The 18,308-nt window shown below is 42.3% G+C and overlaps 1 protein-coding gene across 4 annotated transcripts in view; it reads right to left on the bottom strand.

Annotated features, from left to right (window-relative positions):
* The window catches only part of IFT56 (intraflagellar transport 56), a 48,634-nt gene extending 37,809 nt beyond the window's left edge, over positions 1–10,825 (bottom strand). For 3 of the 4 annotated variants that reach the window (XR_013552499.2, XR_009610231.3, XM_078438840.2), the window contains exons 1-4: positions 9,823–10,825; positions 9,078–9,215; positions 5,683–5,775; positions 2,284–2,398 (exon numbers count right to left, since the gene is read on the bottom strand). Coding sequence is in view for 1 of the 4 variants with exons in the window: in XM_078438840.2 (XP_078294966.1) it covers positions 2,284–2,398; positions 5,683–5,775; positions 9,078–9,215; positions 9,823–9,825 (349 nt within the window). In the remaining 3 variants the exon portion in view is untranslated. Of the gene's footprint in view, positions 1–2,283; positions 2,399–5,682; positions 5,776–9,077; positions 9,216–9,822 lie in introns of those variants that run through there. The other variant, XM_078438843.2, reaches the window with a different exon arrangement.
* Between the last annotated feature and the right edge of the window lie 7,483 nt (positions 10,826–18,308).

Here is an 18,308-nt window from a genome sequence, read left to right as displayed (position 1 = left end):
GACAGCTCGGAGCCTGGAACCTGCATCAGATTCTGTGTCTCCCTCTCTCTCTGCCCCTTCCCTGCTCACACTCTGTCTCTCTCTGCCTCAAAAATAAACGTTAAAAAATTAAAACAAAAAAACAAACCATGAGACAAAGATAAAACTTCCCAAATCCTACACACGTGATCATGATATGTCTCTACTATGATATATATTATTTTAGCCTGTTCTCTACTTACAGTAGCAGGAACAGCATCAAGAACCGGGAAAACAACATTGTAAGGTTCTATTATTCCCCAGCACTTGTTCTACTGGATTCTATGATGGTGACCCACAGCACAGCACACACAATTCTGGTAGCAGCCACCGCCGTGCTGTCCACACACTGATCAAACACTGGAAACAAACAGCTATGTTTATCTCATGTCATGTAGGAATCCACTCTCATTCAGTTGTGCTTCCCAGTGTTCTTTGTCAAGTCCTTCTGAAATCTCTTTTTCCACAATTATACAGCCATAGTTTCTTAAATACTAGCCCGATCTCTACTCCATAGATCTAGCATGATAATCTGCCACCCTGAAACAGCCAACCAAGAGAAAACGTTAACACGTTTCGAGTTCCAAATCTCCTCTGCACTGTTGGAGAATTTTCCTAATCCTAGATACCTAACCCTGTATCTCTTTACAGGAAAAAAAATGATACTTCAATGTATTAAAAAAAAAATTTAGGGGCGCCTGGGTGGCTCGGTCGGTTAAGTGTCTGACTTCGGCTCAGGTCATGATCTCACGGTCTGTGAGTTCGAGCCCCGCGTCGGGATCTGTGCTGACAGCTCAGAGCCTGGAGCCTGTTTCAGATTCTGTGTCTCCCTCTCTCTATGCCCCTCCCCTGTTCATGCTCGTCTCTCTCTGTCTCAAAATAAATAAACGTTAAAAAAAAAAAATTTATACAGAAAGAAGGATAGCTACCTTGATCACTTTCTATGTGTCTAATACTGTTCTCACAGATAAAATCTAGAAACATGAGATAAAATAAGTGACTTAAAGGCCCTATAACAAAATTAAGAAAAACTACATTAGTACATGGGAAACAGTTTGGGTACAAATCAAGAAAGGCTTCAAGTTCCACAGTGTCCATGAATTTGAGCTGGAATTGCTCCTAAATATGTATATATCAGTTAATTCTCTAAGAATTCTACCCTGGGAATTTGTTATTCTTCCCTAACAAATTTCATAACAGATGTTCCTTTCCCCCCTTTCTCTACATTTCTTTGAATTTAATTTGATTCAGGGCACCTGGGTGGCTCAGTCGGTTGAGCATCCGACTTCCACTCAGGTCATGATCTCACGGTTCGTGAGTTCGAGCCCCACATCAGGCTCTCTGCTCTCAGCGCAGAGCCTGCTGCAGATCCTCTGTCCTCCCCGCTCTCTGCCCCTTCCCCGCTCACGCTCTCTTTCTGAAACATAAAATAATAAAACACTGAATTTAATTTGATTCATACTGTCATTATTCTTCATCTTTCCACCCCTGGTTCTCTTTGCCCAATTCTTATTTGCAAGTTGATGCCCAGTTTTTCTTAGACGGCTGTCAGGACAGGTCAAGCAAACGAAAATAAGTCTGGATTCTTTAAGCGGAAATTACTTGGCTTCTCATTGAGAAACAGGGAAAATAGCTATAAAACCCACATCCATAAGGGCTTAAACAACTACACCAATTCCTACAATAACATGAACATCCTACCATAGTGGGGCTTAAGAAAGATAACTTGCTCTTTTGCTTCCCTCATCCTTTTTTTTCAGCCTCTGGGGAGGTGGGGGAGAGGAAGCACCACAGAGATTAATTCTCTCTTTAAAAGTAAAATTGCTAAGGTTCAATATTCTTTGAAGAATAAAGCTATTTTTTAGTTTTCTTTTTCTTAATTATTATTTATTTTTTGATTTTAGTTAGTTAGTTTTTAGTTTTATCATGGTACTTGGTTTTTCCTCAGTAAAAAATGAATTGGGGCTCGTGGGTGGCCCAATCCATTAAGCGTCTGACTCTTGATTTCTGCTCAGGTCATGGTCTCACGGTTGATGAGTTTGAGCCCCGTGTTTGCCTCTGCGCTGATAGTGCGGAGCCTGCTTGGGATTCTTTCTTTCCCTCTCTCTCTACCCCTCCCCCGCTCACAAGCACATGCTCTCTCTCTCAAAATAAATAAACTTAAAAAAAAAAAAAAAAAGAAAAAGGAATTAAATAAGTTTTAAAATCTCCAAAATAACTCTTACCATTAGTGATAATACTAGATATTAAAAGGGGCCATTTTACCTTTAAATCCAGCTGCTTCAGCTTGTTTATACATTCCAAGAAAAAAGTAGGTACAGGCTAGGTTCACCCAGACTTCAGGATTGCAGTTTTCCTCTTTTGTTGCACTTTCATATTCCTGAAATATACATTAAGCAGGGATCTCATTTCAGCCGTAAAGCAATCGATGAGCCATTCTTCTTATAAGGAATAGGATTTCTTACTGAGACTGGGCAACTTCACATTTAGGGAATCCTATATGCTTCTCAACTGTTCTGTACCTTCAAGGTTACATACTGAAGCTATAGCTCAATCCTACCCACGTGGGCTGTTGTGCACACAATCTTAAACTGGTTTTTCCCCCCTTTTAACACTGATCCATGAGCTAACAAACCGCAAAATTTAAAGTAACTAAAATATTTTATTTTTGCTAACTTAAAAAAAAAAAATGGGTACATGGGTGGCTCAGTTGGTTAAGGGTCCAATTCTTGATTTCAGCTCAGGACATGAGCCCATGGTTCGTGAGTTCAAGCCCTGAGTTGGGCTCTGGGCTGAGAGGGTGGAGCCTGCTTGGGATTCTCTGTTTCCCCCTCTCTCCCCACTCGTCTCTCTCTCTCTCTCTCTCTCTCTCTCTCAAGATAAATAAATAAACTTTAAACATAAAAGCTACCTTATAAGAAATATATAGGTTTGGTTAACTTAAAATCTGATAATCTTAATATACTATAAATATTGTTTCGTTCTAATTGTTTTCTGGGTTAGTTTATTTGGCTTTACATTCTATTTCTTTTAAGAGTTTATTTTATTATTATATTTTTAATGTTTTTTTTAACGTTTATTTATTTTTGAGACAGAGAGAGACAGAGCATGAACGGGGGAGGGTCAGAGAGAGGGAGACACAGAATCTGAAACAGGCTCCAGGCTCTGAGCCATCAGCACAGAGCCTGACGTGGGGCTCGAACCCACGGATAGTGAGATCGTGACCTGAGCTGAAGTCGGACGCTTAGCCAACTAAGCCACCCACGCGCCCCTTATTATTATATTTTTAAGTAGACTCCCCGCCCAACACGGGGCTCGAACTCACAACCCTGAGATCCAAGAGTCCTATGCTCTACTGACTGAGCCAGCCAGGTGGCCCCATTTGGCTTTACATTTTATTTTATTTTTTTTTTTGACATTTATTTATTGATTTTGAGAGAGAGAGAGAGAGCATGCACACATGCAAGCTCAAACAGGGGAGGAACAGAGAGAGAGAGAGAGAGAGAATCTAAAGCAGGCTCTGAGCTGTTAGCTCAGGGCAGAGCCTGACACAGGGCTTGATCTCACAAGCCTGACATCACGACCTGAGCTGAAATCAAGAGTCAGATGCTTAATCGACTGAGGCACCCAGGTGCCCCCTGGCTTTATATTTGAAAAAGGTATTTTTTTCCTGCCAAGTGCACCTTCTGAGATTTACGTTGTCAACCACATTTTCCATATACCCTATTTACCAGTCTTTACCAGATTCCTTTGTTTCTTTTTCTTACTACATATGGGCTACTCTCTTTTCCCTATACCTTTTTTTTTGTTTTTGTTTTTTTAACGTTTATTTATTTTTGAGACAGAGAGAGACACAGCATGAACGTGTCATGAACACAGCATGAACTCTGAGCCGTCAGCCCAGAGCCCGAAGCGGGGCTCGAACTCGCGGACCGCGAGATCGTGACCTAAGCTGAAGTCGGACGCTTAACCGACTGAGCCACCCAGGCACCCCATCTTTTCCCTATACCTTTCAAAAATACCATCAGCCTCTATTGTCTTTTTCATATCTTCCCTTTGCCCTAATTGATTTTGTTGTTGTTGCTGTTTTTAATGTTTATTCTTGAGAGAGACAGACTGCGAGTGGAAGAGGGGCATGGAGAGAGGGAGACACAGAATCTGAAGCAAGCTCCAGACTCTGAGCTGTGTCAGCACTGAGCCTAATATGAGGCTCAAATTCACAAACTGTGAGATCATGAGCTGAGCCGAAGTAAGACACTTAACCAACGGAGCCACCCAGGCACCCCAGTTTTTGTTGTTTTAAAGTTTATTTATTTATTTTGACAGAGAGAGCATGTGAGAGCAGGGGAGGGACAGAGAGAGAGGGAAGCAGAATACCAAGCAGGCTCTGTCAATGCAGAGCCTGATGTGGGGCTTGAACTCATGAAATGTGACATCATGACCTGAGCCAAAATCGAGTCCTCTGCTCAACTGAATGAGCCACCCAGGCGCCCCTGTTGTTTTTGTTCATCATCTTACCTCATTACCTGACCTTGGACACTTTCATTCTGGTTATGCAGGTTTTAAAATAACCTTAGATTACATTTTGGGGGTAAGAATATGTGGTAAGTATTTAAACAATTTCATTTATGATTTAAAAACTGTTTGACTAATGGCATCTAAAATTTTATCTAGATTCATAATCCTATAGATTGCTCATTAGATAGTACTGTTTAGGGGCGCCTGGGTGGCTCAGTCGGTTAAGCGGCCGACTTCGGCTCAGGTCATGAACTCGCGGTCCGTGAGTTCAAGCCCCACGTCAGGCTCTGTGCTGACAGCTCAGAGCCTGGAGCCTGTTTCGGATTCTGTGTCTCCCTCTCTCTGACCCTCCCCTGTGCATGCTCTGTCTCTCTCTGTCTCAAAAATAAATAAACGTTAAAAAAAAAAAAAAATTTAGGTAGGTACTGTTTACAATGACAAAGAAAAACAACTTTCAAAACTGCACTTGCAGAAGTATAAAGATAATATAATCTTTCTTATCTAAAATGAACCAAGAAAAATAAAAATGAACTTTTGAGGAAAGCATCATGGAAATTTTATCAAAAGGGTTTTTTCTTCTCCTGAAGCTTTCCTTAAGAAATACTAAGTGAGATTTGAAGAATCTCACTAGTATATATGCAAAAGCAAAGAGTAAACAAGATATATATATGTGTGTATATATATATGTATATAAGTATATACACTTGAACACATATAAAAGATTTATGAAGCAATACATCAAACAAGAGCCAATAGTTGCCTCTGTTAACAAAGAAATAGAATTGGGAAAGGGAGATAGGATGACTTTTTTCTTTTTCTTTTGTTCCCTTCTGTATTGTTTGGATTTTACTAAGAGCATGAACTATTGTAATACAGAGCTTAATAACTTTTTCAAAACCCTTCTGTTATAATTTTTAAAAATTGTTTTAAGTTTTATTTATTTATTTTGAGAGAGAGAGAGCATGAGCAGGGGAGGGGCAGAGAGAGGGAGAGAGAGAGAATCTGCACTGACAGTGCAGAGCCCGATATGGGGCTTGAACTCACCAACCGTGAGATCATGACCTGAAGCTGAAATCAGGAGTCAATGCCCAACTGACTGAGCCACCCAGGCGCTCCATACCTTTTTTTTTTTTTTTTTTTACTAACCTCCAAAGCTCTCTTGTAGTCACCCAGGTGAAAAGCACAGTATCCAATCCACAAATTAGTGTCCTCTTCTTGTTCCCCAACATGCCGTTTGAACTTCAGGTTAAAATTTCATTTAAAAAAAAACAGAAAAACAGAACAAACAAGAAACATGAAAAGCTTTGAATAAACCCTCTGTTTAAAAAAACTGCTATGTTAAGCTACGGATGAACAATAGGAAATTGAAAGTAACAGAAGCAAGACAATAACATTTAATTAAGTCTATATACCTAAGGAACTCAGCACAATTACCTTCTAATTGTCACAGAGAATGTATCTGTATATTTCTTAAATGATGCAATAACTATCAGAATCTAAATTTTATTTATTTTGTGAGGCATCATCAAAAGGCTGGAACAATTATTGTTACATAGCAACTGAAACAGGCTATACTGAAACAACATATATAGCCACATGATCTTCCCAATTCTTTTCAAGTTTAGGAATTAAACGAATGTTAATGTTTGACTTCTATATTATCCAAGAAAACTATAACACAGATAGATTATTTCTTAGATATTCACAAGATGAAAATTTCTCGTTCACTTAATATTTCCAGTTGAAAGAAATGCATAATTTCAAATATTTCACGTTCATTTTTCTTTTTTTTTAATGTTTGTTTGTTTGTTTATTTATTTATTTATTTATTTATTTATTTTGGGGAGCGAGAGAGAGAGAGAGCACATGCAAGGGAAGGGCAGAGAGAGAGGGAGACAGAGAATCCCAAGCAGAATCCCAACATGTCTGGGACATATTAAGGAACACAAGAATTACGCGAAGTATCTAACGCCAAATAACTGAAAGTTAGAGATTAAGCAATGAACTCAAGGCTACCAGAGCCAGAGAAGGTAGCAGCAGGGACTGTCACAGCCCACTGACTCCAACGCCTGTGTTCTCACCCTCCATGCTCTATGCATTCAAACTCACACTTCAAGCCTATCCCATTAGTGCACACATATATCTTTGATAGGTTATGACCTTCTGCTGAGAACGAATCAGTAAATCGTTCTGTAACCCTTGAACAGGTTTACCATGACCTGTGAGAATTAAGGATATTCAGAAGCCTGGCCTCATTTTTGTCCATTGTGAGAAAATATATGTGAATTCCCCAGGCAACAAAAGTCCTGTTTTCGAGGAAATGAATGAGGCTTTTGAAGGAGGAATCTGAACTCCCATGGTTAGGTGAGAGTTTTCCATTCTACGGGCTGATAAACCAAAAACATGGATAAAAAAAAACTAAATAGGGAGCCGACACATATCTGCAGATCACTGCTACAGAATATTGGGTGCCTTGACTGTGACAAGATGAAGACATCCAATGATACTTTCTGGTCTGGGTAAGAACTTACTCCTACAGTTAATTCCATATGTTAGAAATCTTCTTTTCGCAAAATGCTGTGGATTTGAGTACAGTGCCTTAAGTCTGAAGACATTCTTATTTGAAGTCTTCCTGAATTTGCCCCAGGAATTATCGGGAGCCAAAGGAAAGCTCATGAGACTTCCTCACCGCAAACCATGGCAGTTCCCATTCCCATACCTCATGGCACTTGACAGGCCACCTAAGAATGTAAGCACAGAGCAGAGTCTCCCTGACAACCTGAAAGTAGTGCAAGATTACACAGTAAGGGAAATGTGGTTGTTGTCTAAAAAGAGAGAAGAGAAATAGAGACCGACAAAAATTAGACATATACCTACCACTTAGTCCACTGACTTACAGAGCTAGAAGGTCCTTCCAAGTCAACTTCCCCACTTTAATGATGAGAAAGCTGACACCAAAAAAGTCAAACAAGATGCTCAATATCAGAGCTAGTAAGAAACATAGAACCACACGTGGAAGATTGAGAAATACATAAAGCTCACTAAAACAATCATTGTTGGGGCTCCTGGGTGGCTCGGTCGGTTAAGCGTCCGACTTCGGCTCAGGTCATGATCTCACGGTTCGTGGGTTCGAGCCCCGTGTCGGGCTCTGTGCTGACAGCTCAGAGCCTGGAGCCTGTTTCAGATTCTGTGTCTCCTTCTCTCTGTGACCCTCCCCCGTTCATGCTCTGTCTCTCTCTGTCTCAAAAATAAATAAACATTAAAAAAAAAAAAATTTAAAAAAAAAACAATCATTGTTGATAGATTATAAGTAAGGTAGCTGGAGTAGTAATTCGGAGAAATGACTGGCAAAACACAACTGGGCTATGCCGTCAAAACTCTTCAACTCTTCACTGTTTGGTGTGCTCCTTCATTCTCCTATAACATGTGATTCCCACAAAGCAGTTTCTCAAGGTGTAGTGTCCTTGGATCATCTACGTCAGAAGCACTTGGGCTACATGACAAAAATGCAGGTTCCTGAACAGCACCATATTGTAAAGAATCAGAATCCCTGGGGTGCCTGGGTGGCTTAATCGGTGAAGCATCCGACTCTTGATTCAGCTCATGACCTCACGGTTCATAAGATGGAGCCCCACGATGGGCTCTGTGTGGAGCATGGAGCCTGCTTGGGATTCTCTGTCTCCCCCCCCCTCTCTCTCTCTGCTCCTCCTCTGCTCTCTCTCAAAAATAAGTAAATAAACATTAAAAAAAAAGAAAGAACCATAACCCCTAAGGCAGGAGTCGAGGAATGTATGTTTTAATAAGTACCCTAAGTGATTCTGATGCATATTAGAAGCTGGGAAGTACTGGGGCGCCTGGGTGGCGCAGTCGGTTAAGCGTCCGACTTCAGCCAGGTCACGATCTCGCGGTCCGTGAGTTCGAGCCCCGCGTCAGGCTCTGGGCTGATGGCTCGGAGCCTGGAGCCTGTTTCCGATTCTGTGTCTCCCTCTCTCTCTGCCCCTCCCCGGTTCATGCTCTGTCTCTCTCTGTCCCAAAAATAAATTAAAAAAAAGTTGAAAAAAAAAAAAAAAAAAAAAGAAGCTGAGAAGTACTGCCATAAAGATTTGAAATATTTTCTGAAGATAGGGTATTCTAGGCAACAAGCATGAAGCACCATAATATTATTTAAATGATTCAAATTTTATAAGATATAAGAGGAATAAATCATAAATTGGTCAGGGGTTGGGATAAACAATGTGTGAACTGATACTGTATCCAATGTCCCTCCAGAGTTTTAGCTGAATTCACCATCAGTGGGACTAGACATAATTAAAAGCGTCCCTTAAGAAGTAAGCCGATCTTGTTAGTTCATCTTTAATCAGGTTTATCGTTAACACGGAATCTGGAACCTGTGCCAGACTCGATTTATAGGAAGCCCCCCCCCCCCCAAAAGCATACACCTGTTCCAACAGCACAACGTTGGAATGCAACCAGCGTTCACCCAAGCATTCATCCATATTCTGGTATTCACCTCCTAAGAAGCAATCTTCTTAGGACATTACCTCCAATAGGGTAATAGCTCCAGTGAAATCTCTTTGTGAAAGTAGCTCCTCTAGTTTTGGAATCTTCCTACCTTTCTTCTTTCTCTTGTCAGCGTGCGGTAGGTCCCCGCCTACAGCAGGCTTGGCCCTTGAAAGCATCTGTGAAAGAAGCAACAAAGACAGCTGTATGATCCAATTCCGATGGTCAGATTTAAACTCAGAGTAACAGCTTCCGATTCTGTGTCTCCCTCTCTCTCTGGCCTTCCCCTGCTCATGTTCTGTCTCTCTCTGTCGCAAAAATAAATAAAAAACATTAAACTCAGAGTAACAGCTCCAGGATTTGCATGTCAAGTCCTTAACAACCAACCCCAGGGAAGCCCATTCAAACTCTTTGTAACAACTATTTTACTAAAAGGGCCATCACCCTGTACTTGGGCTGAACCCAACAGCTACTACATGTTATCTTCTTTATCAATTCATTAGAGCGGGGTAGGAGATGCTTTGGCGCAGCTTCTCTCATCTCAGTCTTCCCTTGGTCTGCTTTCCATCCCACGCGCAGCCTAGACGTGAAGTGGAGAAGCGGGAGGGAAGAAAGCATCGAGGTGTTTACAGTCGCATCCTCGTCTCCCGTGAGAACGTGGGTAGGGCAGGGAGATCATCCTCCGCTGACACTCCTAGACTTAACCCAAAGTGTGTTGGGAACCTCCGATCTCCAGGTCTAGGATCCACTCAAAGTTCTCCTCCCTCATTGTTCAGAGCCACTAACCATCTTGGGAGTTGGTTCGGTGAGCCTCTTCCCCAGACGGACAGAAAAGGCCCAGCCTTAGCGCCTCTCTGCATCCACACCGCTGGCTCCGTCTCCACGGCAACCCCGCGGGGGTGGGGTCTGGTTCGCCGCGCAGAAAAGCTCCCAGGGGAACCCGTGCCCTCCGCCTTTTGGTTCCGCTCCCTGCTGCCGCTGCGGGAGGAGAAGTTCTCACCTCAGGAGGAGAGGCAGGGTTTGCTGTGCTGGGAGTGGACGTTTGTATCTCTACTTAGGGCTTGATTTTAAGGACAGCGGATTAGAATGGTATTCTTTTTCCAATATAAGTTTCCTGGGAAAGTCATTTTCAAGGACCACTTCCGATTTGGACCGTGTTGGGTTCCATAGCAACCCCCGGCGCTGACTGGCACGTGATCTGCGGCCTCCGGTCTCCGGGAAGCTTCGAAAAAAATCGCTGAACCGAGGAAGTTGGCGTTTACAGGCGGGAGTTCACCAAAATAGTTTATTATTTACATAGATAAACATAATCCGTAACTGTAATAAATGTATGTTGGTTGGACGACTTAATTTATCTACTTTACTCCTGACCCGAATTAATCTGGCTGCATGCGTCGGGTGAAATCCCCGCATTGTGGAATTTAGAGCTGGAAGCAATCTTAAAGGACATCCAGTGCAACCTTTGTAACCAAACCAGACATTTCGTCCGCTCGATGGGCGGCAAGCCAATAACAACCGACACGGAGCTTCCGCAGTCGAAGAAAGGCTATTTATTGCTGTGGCGCCACCCAGAAGCGGGAGCGAATGCTCAAAAGTCCCAAACTCCACCGTGCTTTACAAGCAGGGTTTTAAAAGGGTGAAAATTCAGGGTAAGGATCCCAGGGCCTTGGATCATGCTGATTAGGGATTAGGTCATCTATGACATTTCCTTTCTTGATCATCTTATCCCTTCTGGCGTCTCCGTCTGGTTTCGGTGCGATGGTAGTGAGGTGGTCGTTCTGCTTCAGGGGCCTGGAACTGCAAAACGCTCCGGGCAGATTGCATTGGTGAGGTCATCTCTAGAGTACAAAGGCAAAAGTTCTACATTCTGTAACTATCGCTAAGCTAAAAAAAAAAAAAAAAAAAATTCCCTTGGGAACATGACACACTGTGTTTGTTATCTCAGGCAGAACAGCATCCCACAGACTTGGGGCGGCAACTTTCTATTATTTCCTGAGGCATTTTTACAGGTTTCTTTTACAGTAACTAAGGACTACGGGACTCTGGTCAGAGGCAGCTGGGAGCAGTATGTCTAAATTGTAGGGTCTGTGAGGGCTTGCATCCCCAGTTTCGTACTGAGAATTAGCCAACTAAGAAACTAACATCTGGAGTATTCCCAAGTGTGTAGGTAGTTGTGGCATAGTTGAATTACATTACATACAACTGTAGATAACCAGCCCTGTAGAGACTCATGTATACCATAAGATCATAGAGGCAGCTATGGTTTCCTAGATTCTTTTGCATCCTGCTCATGCTCCAGCCCCCGCCTCCCACCACCTGTTACTTGGAGAATAAGTAAATGACCACATACCTTAATTCACGGATACATACACTTTTATGTACACACAAGTATCCTTATATTCAGACACAGGAACATAGACTTAAGAAATGCGAAAATTCACCACCACTATACTTGTAATTCTTTTGGTTCCAAATATTAGAAATATCTCTACTTTTGGTTGAGTTTAAAACAATCATTTTCAGGGGCGCCTGGGTGGCTCAGTCGGTGAAGCATCCGACTTCAGCTCAGGTCATGATCTCACAGTCCATGAGTTTGAGCCCCGTGTTGGGCTCTGTGCTGACTGCTTAGAGCCTGGAGCCTGCTTCGGATTCTGTGTCTCCCTCTCTCTCTGCCCCTCCCCTGCTCATGCTCTGTCTCAAAAACAAATAAAAACATTCAAAAAGAACCAATTATTTTCAGCTCTTCTTTACAGAAGTCTGCATACTTTTGTAATTGTCTTGTAGCATGATTCTTGCACAGAGAGTCGTGACATCAGGCTTTTCTTTCCAGGAAGCAACTTTATTCCTGCTGGCACAACTTCGTTGAGTTCATACCCAAAGAAGTGAGCCCCGAACACCACGTGGCTTGGTTTTTTATATATTTTTTACTTTTTGTTTCCCATATATGGTAACACACAAACGTGCAGTCTGATTAAGTGGTTTCATGTTACAAGGTCGTGAGGGATGTCACGTATGCGTATATCCAGTTTGCCTTGAGTTTTTTCTTTCTTTTTTTTTTTTTTAGGGAGGGGACCCTACCACAGTCTTATTGCAAGAGCATCCAAATATTAAACTCATCCTTTTATTTATTATTTAATTCTTTTTTTTTAATTTTAGAGCAAGCAGCACAGGGGAGCATAGAGAGAGAATTTTTAACATAGAGAGAGAATAGGTTCCACTTTTCAGCACAGAACCCAACATGGGGTTCGATCCCATGACCCATGACCTGAGCTGAAATCAAGAGTTGGATGCTCAACCGACTGAGCCACCCACGTGCTCCTAAATTCATACTTTTAAAAAATGTTTGAGACAGAGAGAGACAGAGCATGAGCAGGGGAGGAGCAGAGAGAGAGGGAGACACAGAATCCGAAGCAGGCTCCAGGCTCTGAGCTGTCAGCACAGAGCCCGACGCGGGGCTCCCACTCAGGAACTGCGAGATCATGACCTGAGCAGAAGTCGGAGGCTGAACCGACTGAGCCACCCGGGCGCCCCTGTTCACTGACTTTTAGTACAAGTATCCCCTGCTTTTCAAAAGTTCATGTTTTGCCACTTCACTTTTATGAAAACCCTACATTGGTACCTGTTTTTGCTAACCAAAAGAAATCTGAAGAGGGTTTTCACTTTTATAAAGAAAAGCAAAAAAGAGCGTGCCACATTTGTTCCACAACAAGCAGAGCAGCATGCACCAGTGCAGCAAAAGTGGCACCACCAAGCTCCTTTACCCGGAACCACGCTCGGCATCTCAGCATCAAGCCACCTGAGCTTCGAATTGTGTCTGTGATCATCTGTGCTTTATCTCAATTTATTTTGTGCTTCTGTTAGCAAGATGTGTCCTAAGGGATCAGAAAAGCCTCAGAGAGGTGATTATTTGGATCTGGGAGCACTCAAAAGTTCTCCTGCACACATTAACAGTAGGGGGCGCCTGGCTGGCTCAGTCAGAAGAGCATGCCTGCGACTCTTGACCTCAGGGTCGTGAGTTCAAGCCCCACGTGGGGTGTGAAAATTACTGAAATAAATAAAACTTAAAAAAATAATTAATTAATTAACAGTAATTGCTTCTTTGCTTTAAGATGTTTTAGCTTCGGAAAAGTTTCATAGGAACACTCTACGTTCAGATGGCAGGGGAAAGCTGTGTTCACAGAATTGTGCATCTATTACCATTATCAAGTTCCAGAATCAGCAAGTCCCATATCCATCAGCAGTCATTCATCATTCCCCTCCTCACCTTAGCCTCTGGCAACCACTAATATATATATATTTTTAACTTTTATTTAAAACATTAAATGAGAGGGGGGAGGGCAAAGAGAGGTGGGGACAGAGGATCTGAAGCAGGCTCTGTGCTGACAGCAAACGTGGGGCTCGAACTCTTGAACCACGAGGTCATGGCCTGAGCGGAAGTCGGAACCTCAAAACAACTGAGCCACCCAGGAGCCCCTATTCTATTTTCTGTCTCTACGGATTAGCCCATTCTGGACATTTCATGTAAATGAAATTGTACAAATAGAGCTCCACACACCATATTTCTAAATATTGAAAAATCTTAAATCAATCTAGCAAACTGTTAGCTAAAATGTTTTATCCTCCTATCTCGACAAATATAGAAGGAAGTCAGATTCCAATTTAGAATTCTCAGACTTCCCAGAATTCTGTTGCCGGAGGGGGCAGTGTGGAGAGAGCCAGCCCCGGGTGCCAGCCCATGCCCTTCTCTCAACCCAGGCTCCATCCTACGCCGAGGGGCTTTGTGCATGTGTGTGGACACCCAGCCCACCAATGCAAACAGTACTCACCCGCTTTCCTGACAGCTGTCACTCTCTGACAGACCTAAAGGCAGGATAGGCTCAGGGAAGAGACCTCTGCAGGTATGGAGACAAGTTTGGGGTTGTATGGGCAGGGAATTCAGAGTCCTGGGCACCACAGCAGGGTGAGGATGGCTGCAAGGAGTATGAAGAGGGCTCCAGAGCGCCTGGGTAGCTCTGTCAGTTAAGCGTCCGATTCTCGACTTTGACTCTGGTCATGATCTCCCAGTTCGTAGTTTCGAGCCCTACATGGGGCTCTGTGCTGGCGGTGTGGAGCCTGCTTGGGATTCTCTCCGCCCCTACCCAGCTCACATGCTCTGTTTCTCTCTCAAAAAAATAAATAAACTTTTAGAAAAATAAATAAATAAACTTAAACAAAACAAACTTTGGCTCCACGGCCTCCTCACCCCTGGCGCAGTCAGAACCCAGAGTCCAGAGCAGGGCTTCCCTCAGGAGGGTCTAAGGATAGTGTTGCCAATAATGGTATAAGCAATCCTGAAGATCTTGCCAAATCTATCGAAATAGTCTCTGATTTCCAGCAGTTTGGGATACTTCTTTAAGCATCTAAATCCCCATAGTGGCTGTTTGGGCTGTAGCTTTAATGATGAAGGGCAGAACGTGGCATTCTGGGTGTACTTGAGAAGAAGCTATTGTTCCCAACTACAGCTGAATTGAGGGGGTTGTGAAACAGATCGCCACATAAACACACAAAAGCTAGGTGCATGCGTAAGAGGCAAAGCTGGAACTGGCAACTTTATTGTAGTTGCATTAGAACAGCAGTTTCTGAGAGATTAGAAAAAATAATCCACACTGTGATGACGGTTGTATGACTGTGCAAATTTACTAAAAATCACTGAATTGTACACTTAAAACAGGTGAATTTTATGATCTGTAAATTGCATCCTGTTAGATCTGTGTTTTTTGGGTTTTTGGTCTGTTTTTTAAAATAATTCAGACCTGGGGCGCCTGGGTGGCTCAGTCAGTTAGCATCCGACTTCAGCTCAGGTCATGATCTCACGGTTCACGAGATGGAGCCCCTGGTCGGGCTCTGGAGCCTGCTTCAGGTTCTGTGTCTCCCTCTCTCTTCACCCTCTCCTGCTTGCACTCCATCTCTCTCTCTCTCTCTGAAAAATAAATAAACATTAAAGAAAAATTGGGGTGCCTGGGTGGCTCAGTTGGTTGAACGTCTGACTTCGGCTCAGGCCACGATCTCAAGGTTTGTGACTTCAAGCCCTACATCAGGCTCTGTGCTGACAGCTGGGAGCCTGGAGCCTGCTTTGGATTCTGTGTCTCCCTCTCTCTCTGCCCCTCCCTCACTCATGCTCTGTCTCTCTGTCTCTAAAAAATAAATGAAAATTTAAAAAAAATTAAAGAAAAATTAAAAAGAGAATGTTTTAAAAACCAAATTTTACACACACATACACCAAAAAAAACCCCAAATTCTAGGAGCTCCTGCCTGGCTCAGTCAGTAGAGCATGTGACTCTTAATTTCGGGGTTGTGAGTTTGAGCCCCATGTTGGGTGTTGAGATTACTTTAAGATATTTAAAAAAAATTTTTTTTATTCCACTCCCTGCACTAAATTATACGGGCTCATGGGGAAAGAACCTTTTTTTTGACTGTTCTAAGCAAGAGAAAGTTGACTCCAGGATTATGCATTTGAATACATACTCTTCAAAGAAATATGCTTTTCAATTATTTTAAAATAACTTGATTTTTCTTATTACAAAAATGCTCCCTACTCACCATGGAAATTTTGGAACATATTGAGAATTAAAAAGAAGAAAACTTAAATTAGCTATAAATACATACCCAAGAAATGACACCTATTAACATTTTGTTTTCTTATAAATGATTTAGGGATGCTTGACTGGCTCAGAGGGTACAGTGTGTGAATCTTGATCTCAGGGTCATGAGTTTAAGCCCCGCATTGGACATAGAGCCTACTTTAAAAAAAATGAAAAAAAAAAATTATTCAACCAGTACTAAAAGATAATATAGTCATGGCTGAACTACTAATAAATTGAAGAACTAGATGACAGAAAATCTATAGGTAATCATTGTTGAAATTAAGTGATGAGCATGTGTGTATTTACCTTTATATTTTTGTACGGGAAATCTCCATAATCACTCTGCGATAAGCATGAAGACTGCTTGAGATTCTCTCTCTCTCTCTCTCTCTCTCTCTCTCTTTCTCTCTCTGCCCCTTTCCCCAGCTCACACTGTATCCCTCTCTCCCGCTCTAAACTAAAAAAAAAAAAAAAAAAAAAAGCATTTAAAAATAAAAATTAAAAAGAAAATTTCCATAATCTAAATTTTAAAAGAGACATCTATTTGAAAATCCCCAAATTCTTCTGTATGGCCAAATTTTCTTTTTTTGAGAGAGAGAGCTAGAGCATGTGCACACACACACACACACACACACCCAAGTCGGGGGGGGAGAGAGAGAGAGAGAGAGGAGAGAGAATCTTAAGCAGGTTCCATGCCCAGCGAGGAGCCTGACTCAGGGCTTGATCTCATGACTGTGAGATCATGACCTGAGCCGAAATCGAAAGTCAGATGCTTAACCCACTGAGCCACCCAGGTGCATCAGTATGGCCAAAGTTTTAACTGGAATGAGTTAAAGACATGGGAGTCAATATTTATTTCAACATACAAGGTAACGTGCATTTATACCTGTTAAAACTAAGAGGCGTTTTCTATGTGAGAATATAGAGAAACAGATTTCAACCTCCGATTGCTTATGTAATTATTTGGTGGCAAGATAACTGGAAAATTAGAAAGCAACATAAACATAATATAATGTAAACAGGAAAGATACCAGGCATTGCAATCCAGTGAGCCCTGAAAGAAGGAACTCCCTATGTCAGCCAGCTGCTGAAATGCAGGATCGTGAACTGAAGTTGACACAAGATTGTGTGCTTTTAACTCAGCAGGGCCTGGATTTAAACTCTATCTCCCCTGCTTCTTACCTGTGTGAACTTGAGCAGGCTACTTAACCTCTATGTATTTTAGTTTTTTCCCCTCTGTAAATAAAGGAAATAAAATCTACCTCACGGATTTGCTTAAGATTTATTGAGATCATTTATAAGCAAGAGGCAGGGTAACATAGTGGGTTAAGTGTGGAGCCTGAGGAGAACTGCCTGGGTTCAGTTCTTGGCTCTCTCACTTGCTTTAGTGTTGTGACCTGGGCAGGTGATTTAACATCTTTTTTTTTTTTTTAATGTTTATTTACTTTTGAAAGAGAGAGAATGTGGGGGAGGGGCAGAGAGACAGGGAGACACAGAATCTGAAACAGGCTCCAGGCTCTGATCTGTCAGCACAGAGCCCGACGTGGGGCTCCAACTCACGGACTGTGAGATCATGACCTGAGGTGAAGTCAGATGCTTAACCCACTGAGCCACCGGGGCGCCCCCATGATTTAGTGGTTTTTTTATTATATTCCCAAAATTGTACATCACCATTATCTAATTTTAGAACATTTTAGTCACCCCAGAAAGAAACCTGTACCCATTAACAGTCACTCTCCATTCCCCTTTTTCCCCTAGCCCCTGGCAACCACTAATCTATTTTCTATCTGTATGGATTTGCCGAGTCTGAACATTTCATATAAATGGAATCATGCGGTATGTAACCCTTTATGTTTGGCTTCTTTCACTTAGCATGTTTCATATTTTTTAAAATCTGTTTTTATTTTTTTATTTTTATTTTTATTAAACTCTACACCCAATGTGGGACTCGGACTTGAGACCCTGAGATCAAGAGTGGCGGGCTCTATGACTGAGCCAGCCAGGCACCCCTTTCACTTAGCATGATTTCACGGCTCATCTGTGTTGTCGTATGTATTAGTACTTCATCCGTTTTAGTGGCTGAATAATATTTCATTGTATGGACATGCCACATTTGTTTAAGCCTTCATGTTATTTCAAGCACATAACACATCGTAAACGCTTAGAGCCTGGTGGTCTCGTCACCCAGTGCCTTGGGGTTCACGGCACAGCCTCAATCATGTTGCAACCCAGGTGGAAACAGTAGTCGAGGAGGAAGCCCAAGCCATGAAAGGCCACCCAGATAATGCCCGGTGCTGGGTTTCTCTCTGTCTGCCATGGCCAGAACTGCCTTGACCTAATGTACACAGGTCTCAGAAATCTCAGGGTCCTTGTTCTCTGTCCAGCCTTACCCAAACCCGATAACCTGCTCTATTTCCCAGTCCCTCTCATCTGCTCTCTTCACTTAATCCATTCTTTCAGTCTTCCTCTGGACTTGATTACCTACCCGATTTCCCTAAACAGTCACATTATTTTGTGTTTTGGACTTTTGTCACTTTGTGTGTGTGGGTATATTATATTAATTATCCATTGCTTCCTAACAACTTACCCCCAAACTTAACAGCTTTACAATAGATACTTTTTTTTTTAATGTTTTCTAAGGTTTATTTA

This window comes from Panthera onca, chromosome A2 (assembly GCF_046562875.1).
Source record: "Panthera onca isolate mPanOnc1 chromosome A2, mPanOnc1 haplotype 2, whole genome shotgun sequence".
Lineage (NCBI taxonomy): Eukaryota > Metazoa > Chordata > Mammalia > Carnivora > Felidae > Panthera > Panthera onca.
Note: the sequence above shows the minus strand (reverse complement) of the source record. Positions and strands in the feature narration are given on the sequence as shown.